Source organism: Platichthys flesus, chromosome 4 (assembly GCF_949316205.1).
Source record: "Platichthys flesus chromosome 4, fPlaFle2.1, whole genome shotgun sequence".
In the NCBI taxonomy this organism is placed as follows: domain Eukaryota; kingdom Metazoa; phylum Chordata; class Actinopteri; order Pleuronectiformes; family Pleuronectidae; genus Platichthys; species Platichthys flesus.
The window spans coordinates 632,888-651,031 of NC_084948.1; the positions used below are offsets into that span (position 1 = coordinate 632,888).

Below are 18,144 nucleotides of genomic sequence, written 5' to 3' on the forward strand. Positions count from 1 at the left end.
TACTGTTGATCATCTGTCCATCATCGTATAAAGCCCGTCCTGACAATCTGATTGGCCCGGTCGGGCATAATTTCTTCCCAACGGAGCGACTCCAGACCGAACTTCCCGACCTCAAATGTTGTGGGCGGGGCTAAGTTCGTCTGGCATCCAGGCTACCAGGTGTCCATTTTGCTAAGTAAATGTCCATACGGAGTCGTACGGTTGCAGTTAAACTTTCCATGCAATTCACAGCCAGGTTGGAGTACTATCTGCAATAATGGTGTTAGCCTCCTATTCCCATTTACCTTTTATATCCATGTGTCAATAGATTTATCCATATAAATTCTACTGTATAAACAGGATATTATATGTTTCGTTTGAATTCGATACTCAGCTATCTCCAACCAGTACTGTTCAAAATGTCCTGGTGTTTCCTTAACTTGTCCCATTTCTTGTGTGTGGTCAAATAGGGCAGAAGTTGGAAATATCGGAATAGATCATTAGCTTCTATTCCATAATTTGCTTGAAGCTGTGTGAAAGCCTTCAGAGTCTTTCCTTCAAATAATTGACTTATTGTGATCAAACCCTTCTCCGCCCATCTACTAACACCAATTTAGCTGGCAGAAAATCACAGAGCAGCTATTTTTGTTGCCCTAGATACAGATAATGGTGGGTTTAATACCTGTCTTATTTTCTTCCAAACCTTTAATGTATACTTAACCCATTCATTTTGTACCCTGAGTTTACGCCATGCATTTGTCGTCAGAAAGAGGAGGGCTGAGAGTGATGTGTTTACTGAACTTTGCGCTATATCTACCCATTTTGTATCCATATCCAATCTCATCCAGGATACCAGTACTCTAAGTTGTGCTGCCTAGTAATAACTTCTGAAATGAGGCAAAGAAAAGCCACCCTTCTCTTTATGTAAGCAAAGAACCTTGAGTTTCACTCTAGGCCTCTTGTTCTGCCATACGAATCGGGAAACCAGGCTATCTGAGCTTAAAAGTAGATACCGGGACAGCAATAGGAAGAGAAAAAACAGCCTTGGCAGAACATTCATCCTAATGGTTTCTACCCTCTCCACCAAAGAGATGGGAACCATCTCCCACCTTTCCAATTCATTTTTGATCTGGGAAATAAGTTTTTCATAGTTTGCGCTGTATAATTTAGAAGAAATAGGAGTCAAAATCACCCCCAGTACCTAAACCCCCCCTTCTACCATCTAAACATCACAAGTCTGTCCAATTGTGTAGGCCAGCTTCCTGTAATTCTCATTGCTTCAGATTTCTCCTCGTTAACCTTATGTCCTGAAACTTCCCCACAGTTCCTCAGACAATGCATAACCGCTGGTATTGATGACAATGGATTTCTTATAAACAAAATAATATCATCTGCAAACAACGATATATTATGCATCACACCCCCCTCATCTGCTATACCTTCAATGTGATCATTACCCCTTATTAACTAGGCCGGCGGTTCGATACTCAGTGCGAACAAAATAGGAGACACTGGATTTCTTTGCCGAACCCCCTTCTTAAGTTTGAAGAATTGAGAGCAGTGTCTGTTAACCTTAACCCTTGATATTGGGTCTTTATTTGTTAATCTAATAAATGTAAAATTAAATCCCATTCATTCCATAGTATAATTTAAATACGACCAGTCCACCCTATCAAACTCCTTCTCAGCGTCAAGACTGAGAAGCATTGAAGGACGGGCAGAGTCTCTTGCTACTGATTGTAAATTTATAACTCTTCTAATATTATTTGCTTCTTCTGATCAGGATTGATTAAATTCCTTAGATATTTCTGCATTCTATTCCAGTATAGAACTAAGAATCTTTACATCACTCCCAAGCAGACTAATTGGCCTATAGGCTCAACACTCCAGTGGATCCTTCCCCTCTTGTGTATGACTGTTTTCATGGCTTCTGACCAGCTCTTGGGTGGGTCATTTTCATGTAGTGCATAGGTTAAAGACCCTACAAAGCTTAGGCACAAGCTTCTTCATAAAGGTATTGTAGAATTCACCAGGCAGACCATCTGTGTCCGGAGATTAGTTATTCGTCAAAGACCTGATGATTCCTTCTATTTCACTTTCTAGAATTGTGGCTGTCAACTCCTCCGCCTCTGCTTCCGATAGCTTTAGTAAATTAAGATCTTTAAATATTCCCTCTGGTGCTTGGTGCTTCCTCTGGTACATCGTAAAGATTCTTGTAAAAGTTTGAAACGCCTCTTCTACTGGATGTGAAACCTCAGCTTAGGATGTTGAATGCCTTATTTAGGAACAATACGGTTTGACTGCTGTATTCTCAAATGATAGGCAAGTAGCCGGCTTGATCGATTCCCCATCTCATATCTCTGGTTTGTATATCTGAGCGCTCCATCAGCTATGCGTGTTCATCCAGAGCAGTTCTACACTCCTGTAGTTGTTTCAATATATTTTTGTCCTCAGTTACTCTATGCTCATGTCCTAATCTTTCATATCACTTTCCGTTTTTATTTAATGTAACAGCTATTCTTATACATTTCCCTCTCAGCACAACCGTAGCCCCATCTCAAAGGGTGGAGGGGATACTGCTTCACTATCATTTATGGCAAAGTATTTTTCTATAGTTTATTTTAATTGTTCTTGGGTTATCGGGTCTGTAGCAAAGATATATTTAATCTCCAGTATTTAAAATGTCTTTTCGAAAACCAGTCTTACTGGGTCATGATCAGATAGAGTAATATGTTCCACAACACACTCATTCATTTTATGAAGACTCTGCTTTTAAATGAAACTCAGATCAATTCTGGAGTATGACCCATTAACCGTAGAAAGAAATGTGAAATCTTTTGTTGTTGATCCTTGGCTTTCCAGCCATCTACAAGCCCCATCTCATTCAACAAATTTTTTGCAGCTTTAGTTTTCCTGGCAAGCCACTGGATCGACTAATCAAAGTCGTTCAGCCTCATTTAGGTGAGTTTCCTGTAGTAAACCTATTGATCAATTGAATTTTTTCAAGTGAGCTAGAATTCAATCAATCAATCAAATTTTATTTGTATAGCCCATATTCACAAATTACAATTCATCTCATAGGGCTTTAACAGGGTGTGACATCCTCTGTCCTTAACCCTCAGCAAGAGTAAGGAAAAACTACAAAAAACCCTTTTAACAGGGTAAAAATATGTGGAAACCTCAGAGAATTGTTTTCTTCTTTATAGGATGATCGATACCTCTAACATTGTAACTGACAACCCCTAAATCAGACATCCTCTTTCTCGTTTTTTTTCCTTCGCCCAAAATCCCCTGTGTTTAATATAAAAAGCTATACCTCAAAAATTACCTCATGTATTTGTGTGGACTTAACAGACATGTCAAGGATATAAGAACTAAAAACAAACATATTTAAATGAACCAAATAAACACTTTTGACCTCCATAAAACCAGCTGGCAGAAGAAATGTGTCCACCACCCCGGTTGTATTATAGGCAGAGAGTTGTGACCTCTAAAGGTCGGCGCATGCTTCTGCAACTGCGTCAGCTGCTTTCACGCAGCTGTGTCGCAGGACTCTTTGTCATTCATGCTTCCCCAAGCTTCCCCAAGCGTTGCTCCTCTTAAAAAGCAATTTCGGTTCTCTTCTACCAAACGCTCTTCTATATAGTCCATATTCTTTCTCCTAAATAGTCCGTTGTTTCTGCCGGTATTATGTGGCATGAAACCGGAAATGTGACTCCGGAAAGGATGTAGTTAGCAGACCAATCACATCCCTTGCGGGCTGCGTAAGGCTCACAGAGCTTTGCCGTATAGTTAGAAAAATTGGACGTAAGGGGCCCGGAAGGGCTCTTGCGCTTGCAGAACCGTGAAATGCAGAAGCATGCGCCGGCCTTAACTCTTTCTGGGGAATATGCACAAAGTGCCAAACAGACCACAGAACAAAGAAAATAACCAATTCCCTGGTGAGATCTTTGTCCCATCTTGGATATCTTGGATAATATCACTCACATATATTCATCACTTATATTCAGTGTGGCTAGCTGTTTCCTCGTCCAGTGTTGGAAAAGTTTTCACTTCCGTCTCCCAGGCCACTCTCAACTGCACAGAGAAGCGACATCCCGCCCGAATCCCCTTCTCCTTCAGCTGCTTTATAACTCCACGTACCCGCGCTCTTTTCCTCTGTACCTCCGGAGAGTAATCTTGGTCGTATATGAGTTTTCCCTAAAACTGGACTTGTTTCTGCATCCAGGCTTGACGTACTGCTTCTTTCACTGTGCAGTCCAGAAATCTCACTGAGAGAGGAGGTGGTGTCTGGTTTTAGCCCCCAAGATCTGTGCGTCCTCTCGATGTGTACGTTAATTTCAGGCACTAGCTGCAGCATGGCTTTAATAAGTTGTTAACAAATCCAGTCATATCTCCTTTCTCACTTTCTTCAGGGACTTGATTGATTCTCAGATTGTTGAGGCGCATTCGGTTCTGCAGGTCATCACATAGGTCTGTGAGGGCCGCCTCGCATCTCACCAGGTGCCGGAGCAGCCGCTCATGTCGTTGACTAGTGTATTCAGCTGCGCCGACTATGGTCTCCGTCTCTTCAACCCTCTGTTCGAGTTTCTCCAGCCGTTGTTTTAGGTCCGTTACCGACGTTTCCAGTCTAGACAGCGAGGCTTTGGTGTCGGTAAACGATTCCTGATTTTCTTTCCGTAATTCTTTCAGTTCTCGAAGTATCTCCACCATGTTCATTGCTCCTTCTTCTCCGCTAGCTTCGCCTGGCGCAACTTTAAACAACGGTCTTTTTTTTCCTTTTGCCTCTCCAGTGGATTTTTGGTGCTTCCCTGCATTTCTTATATCTCTGGACGTGCTCATGTCTTCCCCTAGGACTAAACTTATCCCATTTTGTTGTCAGATATTATATATATATTAGATCATATGTTTAACAGATTGTCTTTGGCCTTGATATCCCCCCACCCACATATCCATGGGTCACATTGTTTCATCTGTCTAAAAGTCTCTGGTCAGGTAGTTTTTTACTCATCCTGTCTGCATTTAGATGAAAGGAACAAAGTGCTTTATTAGAACATGGTTTGGGCTGTCAAGAGCTCTTATGAGGCAGCTCATTGCTGTGTGCGTGGGAGTGCATGAGTATGTGTGTGTGTGTGTGGGGGGGGAGATACACTCCTGATCAAATCTTAAGACCAGTTAAAAAATTGCATTAATTTGCATTTTGCACTGTTGAATCTTATGAAGGTTCTAAGTAGAGTTTCAAAATGCAAAAAGAAGAAATGGGAACAAGAGCCCAAAAGTTGTGAGCAGGCAATTTATTGAAAACAACAATTTAACTGAAGTAGGCTGTTCATCAGCTGATCAAAAGTTTAAGACCACAGCTAAAAAAAAAAAAAAAACCCTCCTAAAATAGAAATTAAAGTGTCAAAAACTGACTCAGTAATGACTAGCTCCACCATTATTGTTGATCACTTCAAACATTTATTTTGGCATGCTTGATGCAAGTGTTTACAAAAGGCTAGTGCAAATGTTGCGCCAAGTCGTGAAGATGGCTTCACGAAGGGCATCCATTGTCTGGAACTGAAGTCCATTTTTGTAAACTTCCCTTGCCATCCATCCCCAAAGGTTCTCAATTGGATTAAGATCAGGGGAACATGCAGGATGGTCCAAAAGAGTGATGTTATTCTCCTGGAAAAAAGTCTTGGTCAGATGGGCATTGTGAATTGGAGTGTTGTCCTGCTGAAAAACCCAGTCGTTACCACACAGATGAGGGCCCTCAGTCATGAGGGATGCCCGCTGCCACATCTCCACATAGCCAGCTGCTGTTTGACGCCCCTGCACAACCTGGAGCTCCATTGTTCCATTGAAGGAAAAAGCACCCCAGATCATGATGGCGCCCCCTCCACTGTGCCGCGTAGAAAACATCTCAGGTGGCATCTCCTTGTCATGCCAGTAACGTTGGAAGCCATCAGGACCATCAAGGTTACATTTTTTCTCGTCAGAGAGTAAAACTTTCTTCCACCTTTGAATGTCCCATGTTTAGTTCTCCCTTGCAAGTCTCTACGGGCAATTTTGTGGCGTTGAAGGAGACGTGGCCTTTGAAGACGTTTCTTGTTTTTGAAGCCCTTCCTTCGCAGATGCCGTCTGATGGTTATTGGGCTGCAGTCAGCACCAGTAATGGCCTTAATTTGAATGGCTGTCCGTGTCTTGACGGACAGCCATTCGGATCCTCCGGCTCAGCGCCGGTGAGATTTTTTTGGGTCTACCACTTGATTTTTTTGTTCCATAACCCTGAGGATCTTTTAAGAAATGCAAAATGACTGTCTTACTGCGTCCAACCTCAGCAGCGATGGCACGTTGTGAGAGGCCTTGTTTATGCAGTTCAACCATCCTACCACGTTCAAAGACGGTGAGCTGTTTTGCCTTTGCCATCAAGAGATCTTCACAGTGTGATTACTTGACAGGAAATTACATGGAATCATAATTTTTGCACAGATTTTGGCTTTTAAAGGCTGTGGTCTTAAACAGCCTATTCTTTTTGCATTTTGAAGCTCTACTTAGAACCTTCCTGAGATGCAACAGTGCAAAATGCAAATTCATGCAATTTTTTAACTGGTCTTAAGATTTTGATCAGGAGTGTATGTGGACTGTAACTTTAGAGTCTCAGAGGAGATCAAAGGGCTCAAACATGAGGTATCCTAGTTAAGAATATTTGTTAGCTTTGAAAGTCAAAATAATTAAGAATACAATCACATCTTACTAAGACACTTACCTACTACTTCAATTGTATATGCCACATTAAACCAATCTGCTGTGAGGCATCTTTGTATCGAAAAAATAAGTCTTGACACAGCTATCAAACAGCCTCTGACGGAAGGCTGATTGAATAGAAGTATTTGTTAAAACTTGATCAATCAGGGAGAAATGAGATGAGCAGTACAGGTCAAAACTTACAAAGTCAACATTCCTATTTTGCTATGATAACTGCCAGTGGGTAGTGGGCTGCTGGACACTAGCTACGCTCGAAATATTCAATAAACCATTGCATTATTTATTCTTTTTGCTGTGTGTCCAGGGTGTGTGATTTATTGCTAAAAGTGAAAAGAAAGGTATGGATGGGTCAGACCTAAGTTTGTAGAGCTCACAGCAATGACAAAAAGTAAGTAATGTTGGGATATGATTTTTATGCAGACCACAGGCCTCTTGTCAGTCAAACCTGTTACAAACATGCCGCATGTGCTGGAGTGGACTCAATCCCCCAAGATGCCACAGGTTCCATTGATCTTAGAAAGTCAAGCAACTCAGTCTCCCAGAGGATGTAACAGGATGCTGCATGTCCTGGGGTCTGGGCAATATCACACAAAGGTGTCAAGAGCCACCAGGGTCAACTCCTATTGGTCACTCTGGTCCAAGACCTGTGAGGTCACCGGGGCCAATATAAGGAGAGGTCTCCCCAAGCTCTCTCTCTTTCTACAATCCTTCGAAGTCCAGCAGGCTGTCCAGCCTCTCTTCTCCTACATCGCCAAGGGGGGGGGGGGGGGCCTGGCTGATCCAGCTTCCTTCTCTATCCAACCAACAACCGGAGGTCAGAGGTGCACCCTTCTCAAGGAAATCTCCTCGCCCTTCAAGCTCTACAAAACTCCATATAGCGACGCGATGTCCTGCAGGAAAACTTCAACCAGCATCTGAGCACACGGCTCGACAGAATCGCGATTGCAGAACTCTACGACCACAAAGCCAGGAGACCTCATAGAACTGCAAACTTAACAGCAACTTCTTTTCCTCTTTTCCTCGGACTGGTAACATAATCTGGGCTTAATAATTATACTACGCTAAGCAAGACTGTTTATTTGATCGGTGTGTGTTTATAAGTTTGATATGTGGTGTGATATTGTGGCAACAAGTTATTTGAAAGTAATTGTTAGTTAGGCCCTTCACAGGCCTCCATTGTAGGTCTCTCTGACTTTTGCATTATCTGATTAACATCTTCACAGACACACGCATAGTCTCCACCTAGTTAAACCTACCCCCGTGAAGCCACCTCAGAAGCAGGGTGGGGGGGCTCTTATCTTAGGGACCAGTCTTTAAAGCATGCTAATTTACATTCACACACACACTCGCACACCTCCTTGTTAGTTAGTTTGATTGTTTAGTAACTTGTGTTTTTATACTTAATTATGTTCATAATAAATGTTCTTCTTTCACAAATGTTCTGTCATTAATATTGCATAAGTGAATTTTGCCAACCGTTACACTGTTAAGAACTCCATAACCTTCATTGTTCATTATATAATCTTTAATGGTAAAATATTGAGATTTCTAATTGAACTAGATCTAAATGAGACTGATCTTAATCAATAAATTGGCTATCTTTTCCCTTCTATGAAGGGTGGTGCCCCGCGATAACTTTAACCAATTAAAGTTATGATTTAATATTAATATTTTAAATATTAATGTTTTACATTTTATTTTGATAACCAAATTTATTAAGTGCCTAAAGGCACACCATTCTATGGTAACACTTTTTACGTACTATTGCACAACAGTAAGAAGAGTCTACTGGTTACCCTGGAAAGTCCTTTGGACCAAGGCAATAGGAACCCTGTTGACACAATGCTATGTGGGCATTTCAAGGACATAAATTCAGGTCAACGTTGGAAACTCTTGAGCATGTTAAATATTATTTTGCAAATGGTGGATGCGTTGGTAGCTGTGTGTTGTGTTTGTTACATGCTCTCCTGGCCTTTCACTCATTGTGTTGAGGACTCCTGCTATAAAGTACAGTGACATTTTTACCCTGGATGAAAAAGTATATTTTTGGCTCAGCCAATGCAGTAAATGACAGTCTTGATGTTACTTTGTATACAGTATAATTATCCTCCTGATCAAGACCTAGACCACAGTTCACTCAAAAATACATCTGTATAATGAGAACAAACAAGGTAAAGGATATAAATAATAAGAAAGTGTTGCTCTCTTTTTCTCCTCCCCAACAGGAATGATCTACACTACTGATGTGCTGGACCGAGAGACCAAGGATTCGTATTGGCTAACTGTGTATGCCAGCGACCATGGCGTGATTCCCCAGTTCACTACTATCGAGGTGTTCGTCCAGGTGGAGGATATTAATGACAATGCCCCACTGACCTCAGAGCCACTGTACAGACGCTCAGTGCCTGAGAACTCTCCACGTGATGTATCTGTAATCCAGATTCAAGCCCAGGACCCTGATACCACGCCCCCCGCTGCTGCTGACAGGCTTAACTACCGTATAATCAGTGGAAATCCACAGAACTTCTTCATCATCAACGGCCGCACCGGTAAGAAGGATCATGAATTATCCTTTAAACATCTCAAACTTTTGTTGCTTGCTTGACAGACCTCTAACATAAAAGAAAGGAAAAATAATTTACAGCAGTAAAGTAAATATTGGAAATATATATTTAAGCCACACATGAACCTTAATAAAGCAAATTCAGTCTTCCTGAAACAGGGCTCATTATTACATGGCATTAACTCCACATAGTATCAAAGAAGCAGTTACAATGCACATGTATTCACAATGTAGAAAGGGGAGATAAAACTGGTAGTTAAAAGCATTGCATTACTCAAATAAGTCATTAAGGGGGCCTATCCATTATCTTTTTTATATCTGTTTTTGTTTTATCTATTCTCTGTGTAAACTGCGTTGTGTGTACAAGCAAGTTCTGAACCCTGACTATGATCTCAGATCTTTGGGCATTGCTCTGCTAGCAAGAAGGCTAAAACCAATGGGCGCTTCCGCTTGTAGCAGGTCTGGTGTGATGTCAGAAAGTTCCTCACTGCATAGCACAGTATCTACCTATTCGGGCCTTCGCACCAACAGTGCGAAGGCCCTAATAACGCATTTTTGACTGCTTGAAAGTCCATGCGAGGTGGCTGAGCTAGGACATTAGCGTTTCTGATGGTCCCTTGATGCACCTCATCGGAAGATATCAGCGGACATTTAGACTTTAAAACACGGGGTAAGTGATGCCGTTTCGAGTCGAATATGAATGTCAGGGCTTTTGGACACTTGTGTCACGTTTGTGGAAGGAGATGGACCCAGATGCAGAGGTGTTTAACAAAAACAACTTATTTAATGTAAAAGAACTAAACTAAACAAAAAGACAAGGAAGCTTACACGAGGGGTTCAAAGTTGTGATGTGTCCTCCCGTGTCGAGGCTTCGAAGCGTGTGTCGAGTAATCAAGGATGATTTTTATGAAGCGCGTATCGAGGCTTGTGTTGATGACGTATGTGATGACGTTCGAAGCCTCGCAAGCCGGCCGAGCACGTCACTGATTCAGGAAAGGGTTCGCGGGTTTGGTGTGCGATTCAAAATAAAAGGGGCCGCGAAACGCAATGGATTCCCCCCCACACTACTAGTCTTGGGACTTTATTGTGCGTTTGCTTGCAATATATGCTGAGTATTGGAGGGAGAAAAGGAATTTATTTCCTAACTTGTACAAACTTGCGGTATCTTTTATTTTTACCCCAGCATTATCTGTGCGCTGTGAAATGATCGTTTCTAAAGCAGGCGAAATTATTTCAAAAAAATGAAACCGCCTGAAACCCAGCACTGTTGAGAAGCTGTTGTTTTTAAATAAAAATATATTAACTGTTATCCAGTTTGTACGTGTTTGTGTATATGCATCACAAACATCATTAATTCGTTTATTCAATTCAAAGCTTCACACACCAAAGCCATGGTTTCATTATAATTACATTACATTTAATGTCCACTTGATGGCGCAGTAGAGCAAATGAAGCACCATGAAGCTTCGGCCCATGAGCGAACCAATTGGATGGAAAGCTTCAAAGCTTCATGAAGCTTCATCTCGCCATCACTAGTTCAAAGTGAAGAGGCTCAGGGAATCAGCACAAGGCAGGACAGGAACACAGGACAGCGGGTAGATGAACAGGAACCACAAAAACCAAGAAGCAAAACAGACAATCCGACAAGGACAAAGGGAAAGACAGAGGCTTATATACACAGGGAAGTCAGGGGTAATTGGCCACAGGTGCAACACATGAGGAGTTAGACAGACAATCACCAAGACAGGAAGTGAAGACCGAAACAACCCACAAGGAACAGAGACTACAAAATAAAACAGGAAACAGAATGTACACATGAAAACAACTCAAACACAAAACAACAGAGATCTAACCGTTAACAGAAAACACTTCTACAAAATCTTAACTGCCAGATCGTTACAACTTGGATGTGACCAGAAATACTAACACTCTGGATAAAGAAAATCAAAAGCATGTATATCAATCAGTCTATTAATTATATTTTGTTATAATTCGAGTCTTATTTTGCTGATCTAGTAATGGTTTACTATCCAGAAAAGAAGCTCTTTCTCACTAGTAATGGATTGTAAAATTAGACTTACATTCATCAGATGTGCGAAATGAGTGACAACCAACAAACGCTAACCAAACTGACTGAATACATGTGAACATAACTTATGAGTATAATGCATGCTAATGATATTCATGAGTTTATTTAACATAGCTTGCAGTCTTTAAAATGTCCTGTTGAGTAAAAAGATAGGTGCATACATCAGACCTCTTTGCTTTACATAGAACATATATCCATATCTTAACTTTATGACAAATATGCACATTTCTTAAATTATTTCCTTTGCTCACATTTTTCATATAAACCTGGAGAACCGAACTTTTGTATCCCTCTTTTGGCAGTTAGAGTAGTTAAACAAACACTGATGACAGTTACTTCTGATCTGGCCATTGATTACTTTCTTTAATAGACAGTAATTGTAACCACAGAGCTTCTTATTTATCGGAAGCATCAGAAACTTTTCCTGGACAGTTCCTTTGGCTCCTCCATCGTCCCTTGTGTTAAAATGTCTCCTTTCTGCATTTATTTAGATCAAGTCAGTAATCATGTCTGACATCCACATATAATTACCATGTCTCTGCGGTTTTCTGTTACAGGTCTGATCACCACAACCTCAAGGAAACTGGACCGTGAACAACAAACAGAGCATGTTTTGGAGGTAGGTTTGTGTGTGTAATGAAAGTGTTCACCACACATATCCAATCCACAGAACTTTAACAAATCACAAACCCACGCAGAAACTGAAATAACCTTATTCTAAGATCCAAATACTGTTACTTAACTGTTTAAGTCATAGTTCTGTTGCTTTTCAGCATGTTTTATTTGCACCAAAACAAACTTAAACATAAAGAGTCCAGCAGCTTATGCTGGCGTGTTAGCGTTGTGGCTCAGTCTGGAGGAGTCTCTCCTGAGTGTCTGCTGTATCTCTCAGTCTCCGAGTGTTCTGTGTGTCTCTGCCTTTTAAGCGTGAGGATCAATCATCTAACAGCTCTAACCTGTGCTGATTACTCCTCTGTGGTGCAGTTGAAGGGGCTCCCCCAGTCCCTCACCTCCACAGTCATATTAGGTTCCCTACTAAATGCAGAGGTAACATTAGCCCTTTTCAGACATGGTATTATGTAAAATCCATCCTGAAAGATCAAATCATAAGTGAGTAGCTCTAAGTTTATCTGTTCATGATTGGTGTTATAATGGCGGAGATGTCAGAGATTGCTGACAGCTCCATACCTGGGAGAAGGCCAACAGCCCATCCACAGAGAGAGAGTTTGTCAGCTGATTCAACTCATTAATTGATCATTATGTGATGATCAGTGTTGATATTGTGATGACAAACAAATCAACTTATCAGCTGAGATAGGGAGAGAGAGACACACATAGAGCAGCGCCGTCTGTGTTTGTGCCTCTGCCTATATGTTGTTATTTTTCCCTCAGGTTCTGGGATCATTAATAAGCTTCACAATAACCCTAGCCCTAACCCTTTTATTTAATCAACCGCTCATAATGCTGAATTGAACTTGAGACAAACGTTATCACTAGAAGTTTCCACCGTAGATTTTAGCTGGAGGAGGCGGAGTTTATTCCTAATATTCTTATTAGGAATAAACTTTTCCCTTAAGTGAACTGTCTATAGCTGAATAGGTTTGGCGTATGATACTGCTTTGTAATGTTGGTCATAACAGTGGTACTTGGAGAGCCCAACATTTTTTAAGGTGGTACATGGTTTAAATTGAGAACCACTGCTCTATGTGAAGCAGTTTCACACACATCAATCACACATAGCCGTCAGGGGCAATTTGAGTTTCAGGATCTTGATTCAGGACAATCCTGCAATATCAGTGGAGACTGGGATTGAACCACAGACCTTCTGGTAGGTAAATTACCTGCTCTATCTCCTGAGCCAAAGCCGATCTCATTTTATGTTGTGATCTGATTTGAAATTGTGGAAGTTGCCACAAACAAGTCAAGATCTGTGCACTGAGCAGTGCATTGAGGTGTTTTACCTTTACTTTGACATCTCAAATTGTGATGTGGTGTTAATGCCAGGTCTGAACGGGGGCCATTGAATGTGTATTGAGTCTCTCGCTCTGCTCCACCCTTCCAGGTGTTGGTGTCAGATGGGGGTCCTAGTCCCAGACAGACTACAGTATGGGTGATGGTTCAGGTCCTGGATGAAAATGACCACAAGCCCACTTTTCCAGAGAAGGTCTACCAGGTCAAACTTCCAGAGAGAGAGCGTAAGAAAAAGGGTGAGCCCATATATCGGGTGTTTGCCTACGACCGTGATGAGGGGCCCAACAGCGACATCTCCTACAGCATTGTGGATGGCAACGAGGATGGGAAGTTCTTCATCGACCCCAAAACAGCAGTGGTATCATCACGCAAGGCTTTCACTGCCGGAAGCTACGACATCCTAACTGTGCGCAAACGAATCAATTATGAAGCATGTTGGCTAGCATGTTTCTTTATTATTGGCATTAACTAACTTCTGTGCGGTTTTGCTTCAGATCAAAGCAACAGACAATGGGCGTCCTCAGAAGTCCTCTACAGCTCGCCTGCACATTGAGTGGGTCCGTCGACCTACTCCTTCGACTCTACCACTGCTCTTTGATGATCCATTTTACAACTTCACTGTCATGGAAAATGATAAGGTGGCTGAGATTGTTGGTGTGGTGTCCTTGCAGAGGAGCTCTGCCCACTTATGGTTTGACATTACAGGTAAATTGAGGACGATGTCTGTAAGCGAGTGGAGGTCTTTGTGTAGTGTGAGCAATTGTGTGTCCAGGCTCGGTGCATGGTGTGAGTGGGGCTGACAGTGTATCTGTATATGAGGTGCAGGTAAGGTGTTGTGGCTCGCAGCATGATCTGTTTTGCTCTGACCATCCAAGTCACCATAGCAACCAGTTGTCCAACAGCCAGGTCTGTATACCGTGTGGGAGATGCAGCATTTAGAACTGCTGCTTTTCATAAAGAACTTGAATACAAGATACAATTTAAAGTTTGTTAAAATGTTTGACTCCTTTTACACTTTAGGAAATATAGTTTTATTCTTGTTAATAGTTTTAACCTATTTAGTTTGAAGTCTCAGAGAAGGCACAGACTTGCATTACTTGAAGAACACTGAAAAGCTGTAAAGCTAGTGTGATGTTCATCCGTATGAATAGGAAATCAGTATGGTAGACTTAAATTCCTACATAGTTCACTTTTGCCCACTTGAAAGGCTTAACCAGATTATGTCATGCCCAGCTCACTCAGTTTAATTTTAATTTATTATGTATCGTGGTTTTGGTGGTTTAAGTGATTTAATAATTCTGAAAATGTACATATTTAATTCTCATTTCTTTAAATTTTCAATGCCATGAAGTACAGGGTTAAGCCCAAACTAGATTGAAAACAGCACCAAGGTTCCAACAATGCACCATCCATCTTTCCTTTATTGTCACTGAGCTGTGACAGTCATTATGTATCCAGCTGGAGATTCTTTCTGGCTTTTGCTTTTGTGTGTGTGTTACACATGGATGGACTTGGCTCCCTATAGCACCATCCATCGCCCAACTTTTCATTAACTTCTATTAACGAGACACCAGACAATCATTAGGATAATTAGTGTCACCATCATCTTTGATCAAAATAGCACTACTGCAGTACAAGAGTCAAATGACTAAATATATATGTGTGTGAATGTGTGTGCAAAGGCCTTACAAAAAGCAGCCTTACCAAAAGAGTTGATATAAAACAGCCCGAAATAATACAAATTGTGGGACTGTTATTTTTGTATATGTTAGAGTTCAGGAGGATGTCTGTTAGAAACAAATATCAGTATCAGTGTTGTGAAAACCCATAACACAGTGTAGAAGCACAAAACCAAGACGACTAACAATTTCCCTCTGACAAAAAAGTGTTCCATGAAGGGACATATATTTTCAGTAGACTGAGTTCAAAGTAAAATAATTTTAGGATGATTCAGCTCACTGGAGGCAATTGTGTCTCTACCTGTCTTGTCTTGTCAATCTGTCTCCTCTCTTCCTTGCGTATCAGGTCTTCCTCCTGATGTTCTTCTCAAGCCTGTCTGTCACTCCTGTCTCAAATTCTCTGTCCTCTCTCTCCTTAATGCTTCTTGCCTGGAAGGTCCCAGGTCTTTTCGTGAGATGTTCTATATTCTGCAGAGCACTTGTGGCAGGAACTGTTCATCAGAAGGTATCTCACTTTAAACTTCCACTAATTCTCTTTGCAATCGTCTTTCCACTGCCTATTTTTTCCCTTTATTTATTTTTCCTTGTCTCTTCTGTTGGTGCTCATCATCCACCCCTGTGCTAATTATCTGTGCTGCTGATATATTCCTATGATCACTTGGTTGGATGGATGGATTAAATCAAACAGTGTGTGTGTGTGTGTGTGTGTGTGTGTGTGTGTGTGTGTGTGTGTGTGTGTGTGTGTGTGTGTGTGTGTGTGTGTGTGTGTGTGTGTGTGTGTGTGTGTGTTACGTTAATGGACTACATTGCAGCCAAGGTTAATTGAGGGGATGAAACTTTAGTAAAAGTGTTTCACAACCTTTTTATCTACTACCAGGTCAACAACCCTCCGGTTTCTTGGTTCCTATCTAATAACCTGCTGTTAGCAACATCTGTACACGCATTCTTTAGGGAATATATGCATGCATTCGTGTAGCACAATATAAATGCAACTTCACACATGCACGGAAATGTTCTCTACTCACTGACCTAATAGGTACACTGATGGATCCATCTGAATGTTGGGCAGCTGGTTTGGTACTGAAGAAACAATACATATCCTTAATCACCCCCCACTTCCAGCAAAAACTCCAGTGCCCAAATCATTCTTTCAAGGCCAGCAGACAGCAATTAGCATCCAGCATGTTAATAAAATCCTTCACAAAATGTAAACAGTGTGAATATAAATAGGCAAGTGAGACATGGTAGAGGAGTGACAGACAAAAAGAGAAGAGAAAACATGCAAAGAAACTGTATGAGGAATTCATAGACTTATATCTTGTATGTTGAAGAAGCAAAGAAAGGCTTGCATGTAACCCTAAACTCACAAGACATTAGTGGTCAACAGTGCATGATGCTGAGCTATCCAGGAGGAGAATTTTAATTCTATTCTGGATTTAACTGGAAGCCAGTGTAGCAATGCTAACACAATAAATATACACTGTAAATACCCACATAAACCTCCACACATATTGTTTGTGCGCATTATTAGGTCTTTATATAACCATGGAACACAGGGTTAATTTAAATTGTATATTTGGAAACTTTACAACTGTGGCTTTTGGTCACACTATTCTAATATGGCTGTGGATCAGGAGATAGAGGGTCATCCACACACCAGAAGGTTAGTGGTTCGATCCCTAGCACCTGCAGTCTGCATTTCAAAGTGTCCTTATGGAAGATGCTAAACCCCAAATTGCCCCCGAAAGACCAAGGAAAGAAATGTAGAATGAGAGATTGAATTAAGATTCAGATGACAGTCTTTCCCATATGTGCCATGGCTTTGGCTCCATTTATCCATATATTTCACCATATCTATTATGCATGTTAGCTCTGGTTGTAAGTTTACACAATTACCTAAATGCTGAAACACAGGTTTTTCCAGGATAACAAGCTATCAAAACACACATACTGGCAAAATAAATATATGTTAATGTCATAAGAAGTCATGAGAACTTCTGTTATGGTTCTTACATGGAGTAATTTATTTCCATAAAACAAAACTCCAGAAAGGCAGTATGAACAAAATCACCCAAACTTACTACATCCATCCTTTCTTATGTCCTTGACAGACTAAAGCTGTATTTAATGTATGTGATGGAAATGTGCCTTTCTAAATAAAAAGAGAATTAAAAAAAAAAAAAAGAAGTCATGGGATGCTTTTGGTTGGATAAAAATCTCCTATAACTTCGGACATCCCCCAAAAAAAGTTTGTCTCTCTGCTTCATCTTACGAATGTTGGTTAGGTGGGACACCAGCATGTTCTCTGTGGTCAGCCAGACGTGGGAAACTGTTTTGGAACTGAGCAGAGTTAAAAATAAAATCGTCACCATTTTCTTTTTGTATGTTTATTGAGCATCGACAATACAAAATGAGGACATAAAAGAGATACTGTACGAAGCTCAAATTTTTCCAAAATTAACAATTTACAGCGACCTCACACCTCCAGCCCCCCATTGTGAATGTAAGTTTTAGTGGTACGTCAGCAGAAGTCAGATATCTGACTCTTCAGGTGTAATATCTAATGAGTCTATAATGAACAACAAGGGGTTCCAGATTTTGTCAAATTTCTCCAGAGAGCCCTTGAGGGAAAACCTTAATCTCTCGAACATTAAGTTGTGTAGAACTTCCTTAACCCATCAAGTCTAGGATGGGGGCAAGTTGTGCTTCCAGCTCAGTAAAATTAAGCGCCGAGCCAACAGAATGCCTAAGCCTTTAAGATGTTGTTGTGTGGGATACCAAAGAGGGCACGGAGAGGATGGGGGTCGGCACACAAAACATGTGTATGAGATCGGCAGGGGACTGGTTGTATCTATTACAAGTGTAAGCTACATTGGGATATCATTTAGACAGTCTATTATTGGTGTAGTAAGTCCTTTGTATGAGTTTACATTGAATCAGCCCTTGTCTGGCACAGACAGAAGTATTGTGGACTAACTCAAGAATATTGTCCCACTGATCTTCTTCAAAATGTAGCCCTAGATCCTGTTCCCACAAATGGTTTGTGTGTTGTGGGTAAACTGAAGTGATGGTGTCCATTGCATAACAAATATGGGAGATATTCCCTTTCTGAT

At 41.0% G+C, this 18,144-nt stretch overlaps 1 protein-coding gene across 2 annotated transcripts in view; it reads left to right on the plus strand.

Moving 5' to 3' along the window:
- The window catches only part of fat3a (FAT atypical cadherin 3a), a 148,016-nt gene that overhangs the window by 64,313 nt on the left and 65,559 nt on the right, over positions 1-18,144 (plus strand). Inside the window, exons 3-7 of one of the 2 annotated variants that reach the window (XM_062386145.1) lie at positions 8,955-9,278; positions 11,939-12,000; positions 13,444-13,758; positions 13,847-14,057; positions 15,468-15,647. In XM_062386145.1, coding sequence (XP_062242129.1) covers positions 8,955-9,278; positions 11,939-12,000; positions 13,444-13,758; positions 13,847-14,057; positions 15,468-15,550 — 995 coding nt within the window. In that variant the 3' untranslated portion in view covers positions 15,551-15,647. Of the gene's footprint in view, positions 1-8,954; positions 9,279-11,938; positions 12,001-13,443; positions 13,759-13,846; positions 14,058-15,467; positions 15,648-18,144 lie in introns of those variants that run through there. The other variant, XM_062386146.1, reaches the window with a different exon arrangement.